Below are 14285 nucleotides of genomic sequence, written 5' to 3' on the forward strand. Positions count from 1 at the left end.
TTGCATCCTAGTTTTGATCCTACACCTCCGTTCTTGCCCACCGTGTATTCAAGCTGAATGATAACCGGTCCTGCCTGGACAGGTGCAATAGTGGAGGCGTCGAGAGTGAGCGTGGTCAGGCTTCCCTGACGTACTGTAAGTAGATCCAACTTATCCAAGGGCGCGATGTCTATGCTTGATTCGGTTTGTCCAACCAGCGGGTGCTCAAGCTCTGAACCAATCCCTGCTTGTGTGGTCGGCTGTTCTCGGCTGGCATCAACGCTAGACTCCAGCCTCAGCGATTCTTCTTCCACAATTCCCCCTGGCCCGAGCAGTGTGCCTAATGTGGTTGCGGAAATATCCATCGTCCACAGTGTACTTTCACTGGGCTGTGGAAAGAGAGTTCTTCGCTGCTTCGATAGCAGTGTAACTGCACTATTGCGGATGTAAGCCTCCAGACTTTGCACGAAGAGGCGCTCCAATCCGCACCGTGAAGGGAACACAGGTAACTTCCAGGCAAAGTACAGTCTTCCGTGGCAGCGCTTCGTGTACACCTTCGCGGCTTGACACAAGAATACATTGCAGAGGAAGCACGCCATCTTGCTCGAAGCAACGACTCTCGGGGCCGGCTTAGGCCGATGCGTTTCGAGGTAATACACGAGCTGTATCTCCGTGTGTATTTTCCCCTCCCGTATAGACTTGAAACACTGGTGGGAGAATGACTCTTCCGCTGTTTGTCCGTCTCGATTAAGCAAACGTGCCACTTGGGCAACACTGGTCTGGCGCCCGTGTGCAATTTGCAACCTCGTACAGGTGACAAAAAAATCCGGCTGATAGTCAACAGACAGCAGGCGAAATGCATTCCGAGGTAAGCTGACCATAACAACCTTCATGCTGCGAATGAGGGGATATTTCTTGGCAGTGCGATACAGAAATCGTGCGGCGTCACGGTATCGAGCCACTCTGCGGATCATCTTGAGCAGATTTTTTCGCTCGCTCGGGCCCATCATGGTGTTTGGAATTGAAGAAAGCATTTGCGATAAGCTATGCGAGAAAGCTGTACAACAGCTTCAACAAGGTCGCAGAGGCGTCGTTCGGTTTGGTGCTTAAGCCACATGTCGATATTCTTGATCACTGCTTTGGCTTGCTGACGAAGCTCGGGATATAAGACTGCGTCCTCAGCGTCGGGATCTATCTCGAAGTTAGATGGCAACGACCAGCGGCTTGTGGATGATGCCTACTCACTCTGCAAAACTCTGGATAGCGAATGAAAGATGTTTTCGAAGCCATCCTTGATGTCTTTTAGGAGGGGGAGGCCATCGCCATGGCGGGCTTGATTGACGGCGATGAACACCTCTGATCCATCCGTCCCCGGCTTCTCGTGCATGCATAGCGCTGGCACATGATTTGGATCTTCGCCGATATCTGAGAGAAATACAAGAGTATTCACTAAACCGCGTTCTCTGTCGAAAGGCAGAGAGTATGCTGAAGGGTTGATGTGTGCTTGCTGTTGGCAGGGGTTGATTGACGGCTAGGTCGGAACGGCGTGCGAAAGGTGCATGAAAGCGATTGCTTCAGCGCAAGCAATGTCCAGAAGATATGGAGCGATTTGTTCCATCATATGTTTTGGATTCGGAGTGTCTGCCAAGGCTGGGCATGGAAGATGGGCCTGTGAACAGATCGCAGAAGTCGTTTCTGCGAGATATGCCGCACCACATCGGTTGCCCGTCGTCGCGCCGTGGCATGCCATGGCAACTGCAAGTGGAAAGCGCGTGCTGTCACACCTTTAGCCGTCTGGTACTCTATGTCTCACCGAAGAGGAGCCTGCAAGCACAACACAAGAAGCCACACGAAGTGCGGGGTACATTCATCCTGCACGCGTGATGCCTCGTCCTGTTCGCTATCGTGCATTAGTAGTCCACCATGCGTTCGGTATTTTGACCAATCTGGAGTCCGAATAGACGAATAGACTGGCAAGTGTATGTGCAGCGAAACCAATAGCTGCAACGTGTTGGGGCGGAGGTAGTCCATCGGCGTCCGCAATGCTATCCTTCGCGTACTAGCACGGTAAGTTAGACTTTACGCAAAGACCATCTGCACGAAATTCATATCCTCCTCATATGTACACACGTTCTTTGCATCTGCGACTGGAGCATCATGAGTGACATAGTAAGCTGTCCAACTCGCGCGATCAGGGGTCAACAGTAACATTAACACTGGAGCGCGCAGCACCCCGACCTCGCGCATATTTCTGATGTGATTATTAGTATGCGACGCGAAATTGGGATACTGAAGGCCGAAATAACGGAGCGCTTTGATCAAAATGCAGCCACCGCGGCTGCGTTGCACGACCGCATTCAGCAGGCAGAGAAGAACCTCATTACGCACTGTGATATCGATGCACTGAATGATGGCATCGCTCAGTCGCGAATTGTCCTCAATGCCGTCGCCACTGATGTTGGCGCATGCCGTCAAGGCGTTCAGACGATCAAAGACGTCGTCGCAGCGTGCAAACAGGCTGTAGAGGAATCGCAGCTGCATTTACGGGACAGAATCAGCTACGCGCAAACCGGTATAAAGCAGGCAATAACCACAGCTCGACAGGAACTCGGTACGGCAATCACCACACTACAAGACAGCCTTCTTGATGCCGTTGGTGGAGTGGGGCGCGAACTGGGCAAGGGTATAAAGTCTCTAAATGAGGCTGTCGCGAGCGTTGTAGGCGGTTTCGAGGGACAACTCAGTGATGCGTGCGAGGTCATCATCACTCAGACTAGCCTCACCCGTGCACCATCTCGCGAGGTGCTTGGTGGCAAAATGCGTGAGATGCGGGGCGTCATCGAACATACGCACACTTCTTTGCAGAATCTGCCGCGAACTTTGAAAATCAGCCTCGCCGAAGCAATGAAAAATGCTGCTACCGTTGCGAGCGACAACACAACGAGGAAAGTCCAACAGAGGCTGAAGAACCTGTATGAGGAGCTGCGTGACAGGATCCAGGACGTTCAGCTGGAGATGCGGGCCGGGCACTTTAACAGCGCTGCGCGTCTGGCAAACAAAGCTATCAAGCTGCTGCACAAGCACAATCGTTAAATTGCGAGGGATCGACAACTTGCCCATTCGTACTCTTCGCAAGACTTATGCTGACCTACGGGATCTTCAAGGTGAGCACCATCACAGAAGATGACACAGCGAAAAGTTAGTCGCGACTACGATCAAGTTCCTGATTGTCGGCGTCTATAGGAAACATCGATGACATTCTTGAACGCTTGCAACTGAATACAAATGTCCCGTACGCAAAAAAAACGCCAGCAGCTCAAAGTATACTTGGGTCTGCGAAAGTAGCAATATCGCCAGCCGATTCTTGTGATTGACTACACTCTTCAACACTGAACAGCTTCTAAGAACGCATACTGAGAAGTATTTCAGCTGAACTATGACGAGATTCCTCATCAGGAGCATGCATTGACTTAAACTAAGAACCCCAAGTGCAAACGCATTGGTCTCTTACGTCATACCTCGCGTTATTTGGATCGCCCCAGTACCACCCCGCCAGTTGAGGCAATAGCGGCCCCGGCCGCCTGGACAGCCGTATTTACGGCCGCGATGCCATACTCCCCTGCCGCTGCGCTGCAGCGTGGCGAAAACACTACCGCCAACTACATTGCCGATGCCGCTTTGCACGGCCGCGGCTGCAGATCCTGAGACCTCTGTTATCTTTATCGACTCGAGCAGATTCATCTGATGCATTGACTCTTACCTGCAGCGACCCTGCTACCAGTGAAACCGGCCGCGCTAAGAATCGGGGCCGCAACAAGGCTAGGTGCTGCTGCTATGCTAGTCCCTATCAAAAGAGCACCCACTGTAGTTGGGTGGGCAGACGAATAGTTTGAGGCCTGTGATTATTTGAGCGTTTTGCCACGCGGTTTCGACGTGCTCTTACCCCTCGCAGAGTTGCAACAGCCCCTTCCTTGATTGCCTCTCCGGAGCGCGAACAGACCGCCGTTGCAAACGCGGGAATTTGACTGTCTTTTGTGATAGCTTTGGCAGGGGGTGCTGAGACACCATTCCAGCGAGCAACCGTTGGCCAACTGGTGGTGCGCTATAGATTGAGAGTCTAGGGCTGCCTAGTGGCCCGAGGCCACATGCAGCATGTAGACAACCGTGTCAGCATAAGATTGGACCATTTCTGTGTGGCGCGACCTCGTATTTATGCAGCCAGCTATATCGATATGGGCGTATAAATTGACCGGTTCTGAAGTTTCGAAAGAGTCAGCAGCTGAAAGTTTGTCTAAGAGCGCTGGCAGCCTTAAGCTGCTTGGCTAGCACTGCTGGTCCTGTATTGGTCGCTTGAGCCAAAGGTGAAGAGCAGCCCAGCCTATACACCCGCCAGGAGACGGGCGAGTGTGCCTGGAGCACTTGGCCGACCCGTGCGATACAGAACCTTGATGCGACAAGTTGGCGTTGTGGGAGCCTTGCGAGTAGTAGCTTGCCGAAGCGAGGTTGGCCGTGGTCCCACTTCCCGTGGCTGTGGACCCTTTAAGACGGCTAAGCCAGCGGCAAGGTTGATAAAATGAGGATAATGCCCGAGACTGCGACGATTGGAATCACAACACACCGCACAATTGCCCTTCTCTTCTAGAGGTTGTCGACGCGTTTCTACACTGTAATCAAAGCGAACTCCGCCCGCAAAACTTCCGCCGGTGATCCTTCACTGCTGATTCTTTGGCACGAGAGCGAAGTCGGAAATATGAGCTTGGGGTTCCACATCAGCGATTTCATTACATTTATTGAGCTCGCGAACCGAATACGCAAAGACTTCATCGATGCTCCGAGCCAATTCGATCGCATTTCCAGCGAGTAAATTTTTCACGATGGTGAAGATGATATATTGCTAATCACTTGACTCTCAGCCTCAGGAGTCTCTCTATCGTTCTGCAAGATACCGAAATTGTCTTATCCGGCTGCGAGACCGACGAAACACAGAAAGCGCATCTACAGGAGATTGCCTATCGCTGGCACGAAGCCCTCCTCGATCTGGAAAAGGCCGTCGGCAAGTACAGTGAGCTAAAGCCTGCCGGCCAAAACATCGAAGAAAAAGTCAAGAGGGTATGGAAGAGACTTCAATGGGAACCACAGGACGTCCGGGACGTTAGATGCAAAAAATCTGTTTAAAGTTGCATTATTTACAGAGAAACTTACATGGAATGTTTCACTCCTCTCTGCATCCGTCGAGCAGCTTTCAAGGTGATCACAAACTTTACCTGTTGGCAGAGTGTTACCAGCTAAATGAAGATAGTCGAACGATCTTCGCTGCAAAGAGAGGAATTGACTACCTGGCCCATCAGCAAGAGAACCTAGAGCGACTCGCCATTCTCGACTGGCTTACCAAAGTCGATTATGCCCCTTTGCAGAGCAACTTAATCAACCAAAGACAGCCCGGGACTGGACAATGGCTGCTAGACGCGCCGGAGTTCCAGACTTGGCAAAGCTCCGAGAAGGGCACCTTATTTTGCCCTGGTATTCCGGGAGCGGGGAAAACCATGCTTACCGCAACCGTGATCGACAACCTCATAACTCACTTCACGAACGATGAAACAATTGCCGTTGCGTACATTTATTGCGACTTCCGGCGGACACAAGAGCAGCGGGCCGAGGATCTACTTGCAAGCCTTTTGAAGCAATTAGCACAAGTGCAGCCCTCTCTGCCAGATATTGTGACTTTGTTGTACCACGAGCACCTAAGGAAACGGACGCAGGCATCATTTGACGAAATCTCGCAAGCTCTGCGGTCAGTGACTGCAATGTATTAGAGGGTGTTCATCATCGTCGATGCACTAGATGAATGTCAAATAACCAATGGATGCCGGTCAAAGTTCGTTGGTGAAATTTTCAGGCTCAAAGCTGAGTGCCCCGTGAGCTTCTTCGCAACGTCAAGGTTTATTCCAAGCATAACGGACAGGTTCGAAGAGAGCGCGTCGTTGGAAATTCGTGCTACTGCTGAAGATGTGCGGAGATATGTTGGAAGCCGCTTATCGGAACTACCCTCGTTTGTGGAACGTAGTTCGGACTTGCAGAAAGAGGTTGTGGCTGGTATAGTCAAAACTGTTGATGGAATGTACGTCATCGTGGACTTTTTCATGGAAAGAGGCTAACTTTTAAGTAGGTTCTTACTTGCAAAGCTACATCTGGAGTCACTAATCGAAAAAACAACCCCCAAGGCTATGCGAGCCGCTATTGCAAAGCTGCCCTCAGGATCGGACGCATACGACAAAGCATACTATTCTGCGATGGAAAGAATTGAAGGACAATTAGACGGCCACCAAAAATTAGCAAAGGAGGTGTTGTCATGGCTTACGTGTGCGAGGAGACCTCTCAGCATTACGGAGCTTCAGCATGCACTCGCAGTGGAGTTTGGCGAGCATGAGTTCGACGAAGAGAACATTACGCAACTGGAAGACATGATTTCCGTTTGCGGCGGATTGGCTGAAGTCGACAAAACAAGTGGCCTCATCAAAATAGTGCATTATACGTTGCAGGAATTTTTCGAGCGAACTCACCGTCGTTGGTTCCCGGATGCAGAATCACGAAACACGAGAGTATGCGTCACGTACCTCTCATATACAGTATTTGCGAGTGGTTTCTGTCACACGGATACCGACTTTGAAGATCGGCTACATGTCAACCCATTCTATAACCATGCGGCGCGAAATTGGGGACATCATGCTCGTGAGGCTCTGAGCCTACACCAAGAAGTCTATGAGTTCCTAATAAGTTTTAACTTGATCGAGTCGGCTAGTCAAGCGTTGATGGCGGTGAGGGCGTGGCCTGGATACTCAGGTTTTAGCCAAAGAGTACCACGGCAGTTGACAGGGCTTCACTTAGCGGCACATTTTGGGATCGAGAAAGCTGTTGAGACTCTGATCCAGCATGAAGCTGATGCTGACGCGAGGGACGACGCTGATCGAACGCCGCTGTCTTGGGCTGCCGCAAGCGGGCATGAAACTGTTGTCAAGCTACTGACGATGATTGATTACGTTGAAGTCAACTTGCAGGATAACAATGGTCGAACGCCGCTATCATGGGCTGCCGAGTTCGGGCAGGAAGCAGTTGTGAAACTGCTGTTGGCAACAAAATATGTGATTGAGAACAGCAGCCTCGGATTAGCATCGAGTATTGCCTGCTCAAGCGGGACGACAGACTTTGCGGGCCTCTTTCCTCGGAAGATGGTCAACGCCACATTGGCGGACAAAGCCGGGCGAACCCCATTACACTGGGCATCGGAGAATGGTCACGTCGAAGTATTGAAGCTCCTCATCGAATACAGGCCGCCCGCGTTACCGGCGAACAGAGGAGCGACCAAAAAACATGCGGCAGATGTGCCAAGCAGCTTGAACATGAGCGATACGACCTCGAAGACGCCGTTACATTATGCGGCCCTCCACTCTTGGACAAACTGCGTCCGCTTGCTGCTTACCCGAGGCGCAAAGATAACCGCAGATATGGACAATATGACTGCCCTACATTATGCTGTGTCAAAATCAAGCAAAGAGATGGCGCGATGCTTTCTGGACGCCGGCATCTCGATATATACTGGGGTACAGAGGCGTGATTGGTCGGAAGTTGATTCAGAAATCAAGGCGCGATGCGAACCGCATAACAGCAGTTCCTCTGTGGTGGATTGCAGCAGTCAGCGTGGGCTCACAGCCCTGCACTATGCAACCTTGGTAGGATGCGAGCAAATGACCGATTTGTTCCTCGCTCACGGGGCAAATCCAAACCTTCATAAGGCTATCAGCTAATACTGCTAGTTCTAAGCGTGATTTTGCACCATTCGGCTTTGGTTTTCCCAGGGTATGAGGTGTGTAAACCTCGCTCTGCGAGCGTGGTGAGACGTCGAATATTGTGCTCTCAAAGTCATAGAGAATGCCCACGCCCAGGCAAATGGCCTGGGAGCTACGCAATTGCTGTGCAGCGCAACGCCAAGTTACCAGCAGCTGTATTTAAGCCCCGCAATGACGTGGCCTAAACGAACATTAACTTGCCAGCGGATCTGCCGTTTTTTGCTGTGGCAACAACCACGACCATCGACGAGCTCCAGTTCGGGTTGTAACCTATTTCAACTGCCATATCACTCGCAGCGCCGTTGAACAAAGGTGCTGGTGTCGATACAACCCACCTCCCCTTTCGAAGACGTGGTTTGGCCAGCTCTACACCATCGACAAAGACTTCCAGGCTGTCCAGCCCTTCAGATGTACCGACATCGACAGATCCAGAGATGTGAATGAAACCGTGGAAGCGTTTTGCAACCGCCGTTAGTTTCGGTGGTGACGAGGCATTCGCGACATGTCCATGTCCGGCGATGGTATCTGTTTCCAAAGCCGGGGTCCGCAGTGGACGGATTCGTTTATTGTGCGCATACTCAAAGGAGTAGGCGTAGCTCAGGAGAGAGTGGTCATCGTAAGCCCTCGATACAAACGTTAAAGAAACTGGCATGCTGGTGCTGTTCATGGTACCCATCGTGACGCTAACGGTTGGTACGCCGGACTCACGGATGACATCGTTGCCATTGGAATACAGAACACCATTTCGCCAAGCAAAGTCCGCCGACGTAACATTAGTCTCTGAATCAGAGCGTGCAACATCGCCAATTGAAGGAAATACAACCGTATCGAGCGAGTACGTACGCATCCAAGCCTCGAGATCCCTCTTTCGTCGGTTCTCTACAAGGTGGAGCGTTGCGTTGATTCCTGGTAGGTCAAGGATGCTACTGTTCCGGCGCCTGGCAATCTCAATCAAATCAGCCGCGTGGGCAGTGCGGTTGAACCATGCCCCGCCATATCGGTCTTCTAAAGTACCTGGAAGTTGCGGAAAAATGCGCTCTGGATTGACGTTGATAAGTCTGGAGACGCTCGAGCTGTCGTTATTCATTCTCAAAAAGTCGTCCCAGGCGTAAGCAGTCAAATGCAGGGACAAGTCACCCCACGAGTGGTCGCGTCTTCCTGGCTGTGGATACGATATGTTTCTCAAATTTGAAGTTGGCTTTGTTTCATAATTTGTGACCAAAGGAAAGTCAACTTCTACAACAGTCGCACCCAGCCTCTCCAATGTCGTACGTGCACCTTTCCAGAGCTGGCGCACGTCTGGGCTGACCCAAACGGGTTGCGCGGCTTGGTATTGCTCGCCGATAAACATTTTTGGAACGCCGACTCGTTTGCCACGGAGTGCGTCGGCGTTGGCCAATCTTAGAAAAGAAGTGCAGGGCCGGACAGAGGAAACCGGCGGCAGCTTTAGGAAAGGCTGAATTCTCCAAAAATCACCAGCCGTGTCTTGGTCCTCCACAACAACCACATCCAAAAGGCCAAGCAAATCCTTCACAGTTCGTGCCATTGGCACCAGCACATCAGCGATCGGAAACAGTGGCCAGTTTCCGCGCACAGATATGAGACCACGAGAAGGCGTATATGCCACGAGTCCATTATTCGATGCAGGCGACCGACCTGATGAAATAGTCTCTTCGCCCATTGCGAAAACTGCGAGGCTGGCAGAAGTAGAAGTCCCGCCGCCATTTGTAGAGCCTGAAGCATACGCAGCTGTGAGGTAGTCTGCGTTGTAAGGACTCTCGGCTCTCCCGTAAAGTCCGAGCTGCATGCCTCCGTTTGCCATTGGCGGCATATTAGTCTTTCCCAGAATTATACCACCGCCGTTTCTGATTTGAGACGTAGTAAAGGCATCATCGGTTGCAGATAGTTTCTGGAATGCCGGTGAGCCTGCAGCAACTGTGAGACCTTTCATCTTGTAACTGTCCTTGATGGTGCCGGGAATTCCTTCTAGAATTGAGCGAATAGATCCATTAGACTGGGCCCGGTAGTCATCTGATGCTTGCGCTTGCTCGAAAACATAGGGGTCCAATACGGGTATAGAGTGCAGCCTGGGACCTCGTCGGTCATACAGCGCTATTCGATGTAGATGCTTAGCCACAAGTTGAACTGCATTAGTCTGACCGGCAGACAAAGCTGCTTGCAGTTGCTCAATGGTAGCCTCAACGATAGTCAGGTTCTGCATATAACAAATCAGTTTTATTCAGGAGAAAAGGATGTCTCAAGGGACACCTGACGAGTAACTTACATCAGCGGAAGCTACCAGAGGTAGTACGAGAAGTGATAGCCGCGCCAGTTTCATATTGCAAAAGCGTGGCTTAGTCAATTGGCTGAGGAGAGAACGTGTGGCCGAGTTTGTCCCACTTCTTTGCCGTGGTGTGCGGTGCAATTCGCCGTACTTGCGAGTTTGCTTAGCGCCTGGGGAGTTTGGTTTCGGGAGCAGTGCCTGATATATGTCAGCCCCAGCCTGGTCACGTGTTTAGAGCGTTGGCACACGGGTGTATGATAGGTTACTGATATGCCATGTCTTGTTTGTTTGTTTGTTTGTTTGTTTGATTAATAGAGTGTCCCAGCCGCCTCGTGGCAGCTATGCAGCGTACGGCTATCAATACAGGTGCTCCCAGTACTGTCTCTCTTACAGGAAGCTAAGCTTGCCAGGCGGTTCCTGGAAAAGAGACTTTTCCCTATCAATCGACGGGATCTATAGTTGCCCTCTACCAATAGCTACTCTGTCTGTTCTGTGTCTCTGACTTTTCAGGCCCTTCCCAGCCCTCCTGAGCTTCTGTATAACCAAAACTACTCGTCTGCGCCGTGTTTTATGAGTACTGTAGACAAGGCCGACTGGGTACACCTAGAGAGCCCGTCCTGATGTTGCTTTGTTGTTTGTAATTCAGCAAATAATTAAGCCGCCAGTGCAACTGTCAGCTGCGATCATTCGGCGTTTCATGGAGGAATGATTGCAACGCTAGCAGCACGAAAGATTGAGGAGCTTTCGGAGCAATGTTGGATCAGGACCACCGACCAAGAGCACGTGAAAGCCCGTACTCGCATCGTTGTCCCATGGTGAGGCCCCAGTCTACCCTAGCTGGCTACTTGTGGTGACTCGTAATATGGCTGGCAATATCGAATCTGATTTCTTCAATCTAGCCGTCTGCGTCAGTCAAACTGGCGCCGCTGACCTTGCCTAGGCTACTTCTCTGTTTGGACCAAAAAAGAAAACCCCCCAGGCTCCGCGAGGACGAAAGCACTGCAACAAAGCAATGGAACCCATAGATGAAGTGGCACCTGAAACCAAACGCTTTCGGTTCTCGAGCCGCGATCGCGCTTCTCAACAGCCGTATCACAGCCCGTTGACTCAGCCGCTCATCAGGTCCAGGCCACTTCAAACTTTCATCTCCCTTTTCGGCCAAGTCGATTGGGCTTAAGCCACGAGCATCTTTCAGCGTTGGATCAGCCCCAGCAGCGAGTAAGTGTCGCACGACCTCTTTCCTCCGCATCTGCGCCGCCATCAACAGCGGCGTCTTCCCCTCCCAACCAGTTGAGTCCCTTTCTACCCCTGTATGTGCAAGTAGTAGCATAACAACATCGACGTGGCCGTTCGTCGCGGCTGACGCCAACGGCGTATTGCCATAGACGTCCTTGCGGTCGGCATCGATAGCCTCGTGTGATAGCAATGCTTGCACGGCCGCTACACGTCCTTGAGATGATGCCAATGCCAACGCTGTTCGACCGAAGCCATCCTGATGGTTGGGATTCACATCCGGATCTGCAAGCAGCACCTTCACTACCAATTCGTGCCCATTTCTGGATGCCTCCGATAACGGCGTATGACCAGCCAGGCCCGCTGCTTGCCTATCCAGCTTCTGAAACGTACTCAATCTGTAAGTCAGCTCATCCGCAGGCTCGACCGTTGGTACGCCGACCTTGAGCAGCAGTTGGACAACAGCATCGCGCCCTGCTCCAGCCGCGCATAGCAGTGCAGTCCGGCCAAACTTATCCTTGTGGGCCGTATCAATGCCCGCAGAAAGCAATTCTAAGACCGAATTCAGGTGGCCCAGCGCTGCCGCTATTATCAGCAGATTCCGACCACGGTTGTCGTATCGATGGTACTCGTGAAAAAAAAGGCTGAGAAAGCGATGACACGTTCGTATGAGGCAACTGGCATCTTCTCTCTCCAGAAAGTCCACCATCTGAAGAATAATCTCGTCTGGAAATTCTGTAAGGCACCGTTTTTTAGCGTGAGCTTTCTGTTCTATCGCTTGGGGACCTCTCAGTTGGCGATCATGTTGGGGTCCTCTATACACGAAGTCCATCATCTGGCTGAACTGTGGGTGTCTCGATGATTGGTGGAGAGCTTGTTTCCTTGTTCCTATGAGACGATTTGTTGGCCACCTGCGAGGTCACCCTGGTCAGGGAAGATTGCGCGGAATCGTGCTTGAATTAAAAGGCTGAAGTGCACGCCGCGCGGCATGGCACTAGAGCCAGGCCAAAGAAGATAAATTCAAAACACGGGCGTGAGTGTCCTGTCTTAATCCGAGTAAGACAAAAAAATACAAAAGCGATGGGTGTCTTATGACGTGGAACGCACGTCTAGCTTGCATTGACTGAGATTCACGGGCGGACTGCGTAGGCGCTGCCTGACAACCTCGCCTTCTCAATTTAGAATATATTTGACTGGTGGGGAGCGTGATCTGTCAGCTGCGGATTCCTATCTGTTATACACCAGGTCTTGAAGGGGTGTTAGCGTTTAGTAAGAACTGTCTCTCGACGTGGCCACACACTGTCTCATACGGCTATTGATCTGGCGGGCGAAGAGCACTGATCACATGCGCAGAATCTTGAGATAGGAAGGGCTATATCCAGGTACGATTTGGCGTGGAACGAAGTCCTGCGAATCCGATGCTCTCAGTGCTTATGTTTTATCTCACAGTGTATTTACGCAGTTCCATTCAGCGCTACCTCGCCGTGATCTGAGAGCTGCCGCTTCCTTTTTCGCTAATTAGGACTCAGCGCACTATTTTCACTTTCACTTTACACGCTGGCAATAATCTAGAGCGCATCACTGCTATAAATCCGAAAGGAGTCAGTTGCTCAGAAGCTAACTCTGCTTGCGTTTAACGAAACTCGCACGGGGGGATGGGGTCTGTTAAAGTGAGCGGATGACGGCCGCCTTCACTCATTGGCGTACACTATTGGTATACCGCTGAATACGAGTGACGAACTCGCATGGTCTTGACACGATTATAAGACATTTAGTTCGAAACCGCAGTTCAGAATCGAAGTACTCCGTTGCGGAGAAGTATTGATCAGAATGTCTTCGGAGCTATTCCACCAACGCTGAATAATTCTCGCGGCTGGATGGCGAAGCCAACGATTATTTTGTTCCAAGTGTACCCAATAGGCAAAGCACAGATGCTTCGCCAAAATAGCGCAGATCTGAGCAACTAGTTAGCTTGGAACGGTGGCTTAGGTTCTAAGTCTCAGAAGCCTGTTTCTTAGGAAGTAGGTCGGTTGGAAGCTACACAGCAGCACGCCGAGCAGTATCGTAGGCGTAAGTCCGTTAAGAGTAAAACTCTTCATAGTGAAACTATGGCTCATATTTATCAATAGAGATCTAACTACATAGACTAGCTGGTCTTTCTCATCCTGAAATATTCATCCTGATCACTATTGCTCACCTCTGCTCTGCAGGCATTTGGTTGCCTGAGGCGTTCCGTGAGGCTTATCAGAGAGGCTAGCTAGGGAACAGAACTATGCATGACGATGGCTTATTCATCGCCCAACACCATTTAATTCGTTTTCATTTACTCGACCGCTGCGAAAATGCCCGTGGAAGCATAAATGGGGACTGCTAGTATACGGGAGCACAATTATTATGGGATAAAGCTTGCCTTGGTATCCGTGAGATCTTTGTATTGCCCACCAGTAGGAGCGCCCGGCGGCATGAGCCTGTCAGCGCCTACGACCGTTGGCAAGGGCCTGGAAAGCTCGAGCACTCTCGCACCGGGACAAGGGATAAGAACTTGAATGCATACCTCTCGCCACCGCTGGCGTGCGCATGATTAGGACTAAGACGCAACCCAGGTCCGCAACTGGTAGGGGGAAGGCGGATCGTGTTGTTTTATATTCTGGAGCAAATGGCAAAGAGCGGTCGCGGATCTAGCCTCCTCCTTATGCTGTCTTGCCAAGGCCTACAGGCGGCTGCCACTAGCCTTCGACGCTAATCCAAATCACACTATACGATGCTCTCGTAGGTGCTGGCACGCTACACCCAGCACGTACCGTAGCCCAGCCCGGAAACGCCAGTGCACCTCGAGTCCCAGCGTTCACTAGAGCATTCACTAGAGCCGCCATTCACATGGCAAACATCGCCTAGCAGTAAATGCTTCTTGCACAAGTTGAGCAGATCCACAGACCCAGGACATC

At 51.3% G+C, this 14285-nt stretch overlaps 5 protein-coding genes across 5 annotated transcripts in view; 2 read left to right on the plus strand and 3 right to left on the minus strand.

The window, feature by feature from the left end:
• BBA_07474 (uncharacterized protein) overlaps positions 1–989 on the minus strand; it is a gene marked incomplete at both ends in the record, with an annotated part of 1409 nt that extends 420 nt beyond the window's left edge. Inside the window, one exon of the mRNA XM_008602571.1 lies at positions 24–989. Within this exon, the coding sequence (XP_008600793.1) occupies positions 24–989 (966 nt within the window). The remainder of the gene's footprint in view (positions 1–23) is intronic.
• A 1147-nt stretch (positions 990–2136) lies between these two features.
• On the plus strand, positions 2137–3072 carry BBA_07475 (uncharacterized protein; the record flags this gene model as incomplete). Its single annotated transcript, XM_008602572.1, has 2 exons — positions 2137–2148; positions 2209–3072. The coding sequence occupies 2 exons, from the start codon at positions 2137–2139 to the stop codon at positions 3070–3072; spliced, it is 876 nt and encodes a 291-aa protein (XP_008600794.1).
• Positions 3073–4729: 1657 nt separating this feature from the next.
• Positions 4730–7781, plus strand: BBA_07476 (Ankyrin repeat protein; the record flags this gene model as incomplete). The annotated part of the gene is made up of 5 exons (XM_008602573.1): positions 4730–4839; positions 4899–5088; positions 5172–5770; positions 5876–6097; positions 6146–7781. 5 exons carry the CDS (start codon positions 4730–4732, stop codon positions 7779–7781), a joined length of 2757 nt encoding a protein of 918 aa, XP_008600795.1.
• A 223-nt stretch (positions 7782–8004) lies between these two features.
• Positions 8005–10161, minus strand: BBA_07477 (amidase-like protein; the record flags this gene model as incomplete). Its single annotated transcript, XM_008602574.1, has 2 exons — positions 8005–10038; positions 10108–10161. The coding sequence occupies 2 exons, from the start codon at positions 10159–10161 to the stop codon at positions 8005–8007; spliced, it is 2088 nt and encodes a 695-aa protein (XP_008600796.1).
• Positions 10162–11002: 841 nt separating this feature from the next.
• On the minus strand, positions 11003–12172 carry BBA_07478 (Pfs domain protein; the record flags this gene model as incomplete). Its single annotated transcript, XM_008602575.1, has 1 exon — positions 11003–12172. The coding sequence occupies one exon, from the start codon at positions 12170–12172 to the stop codon at positions 11003–11005; it is 1170 nt and encodes a 389-aa protein (XP_008600797.1).
• Positions 12173–14285: the final 2113 nt, after the last annotated feature.

Source organism: Beauveria bassiana (genome assembly GCF_000280675.1).
Source record: "Beauveria bassiana ARSEF 2860 unplaced genomic scaffold BBA_S00025, whole genome shotgun sequence".
NCBI classification, from domain to species: domain Eukaryota; kingdom Fungi; phylum Ascomycota; class Sordariomycetes; order Hypocreales; family Cordycipitaceae; genus Beauveria; species Beauveria bassiana.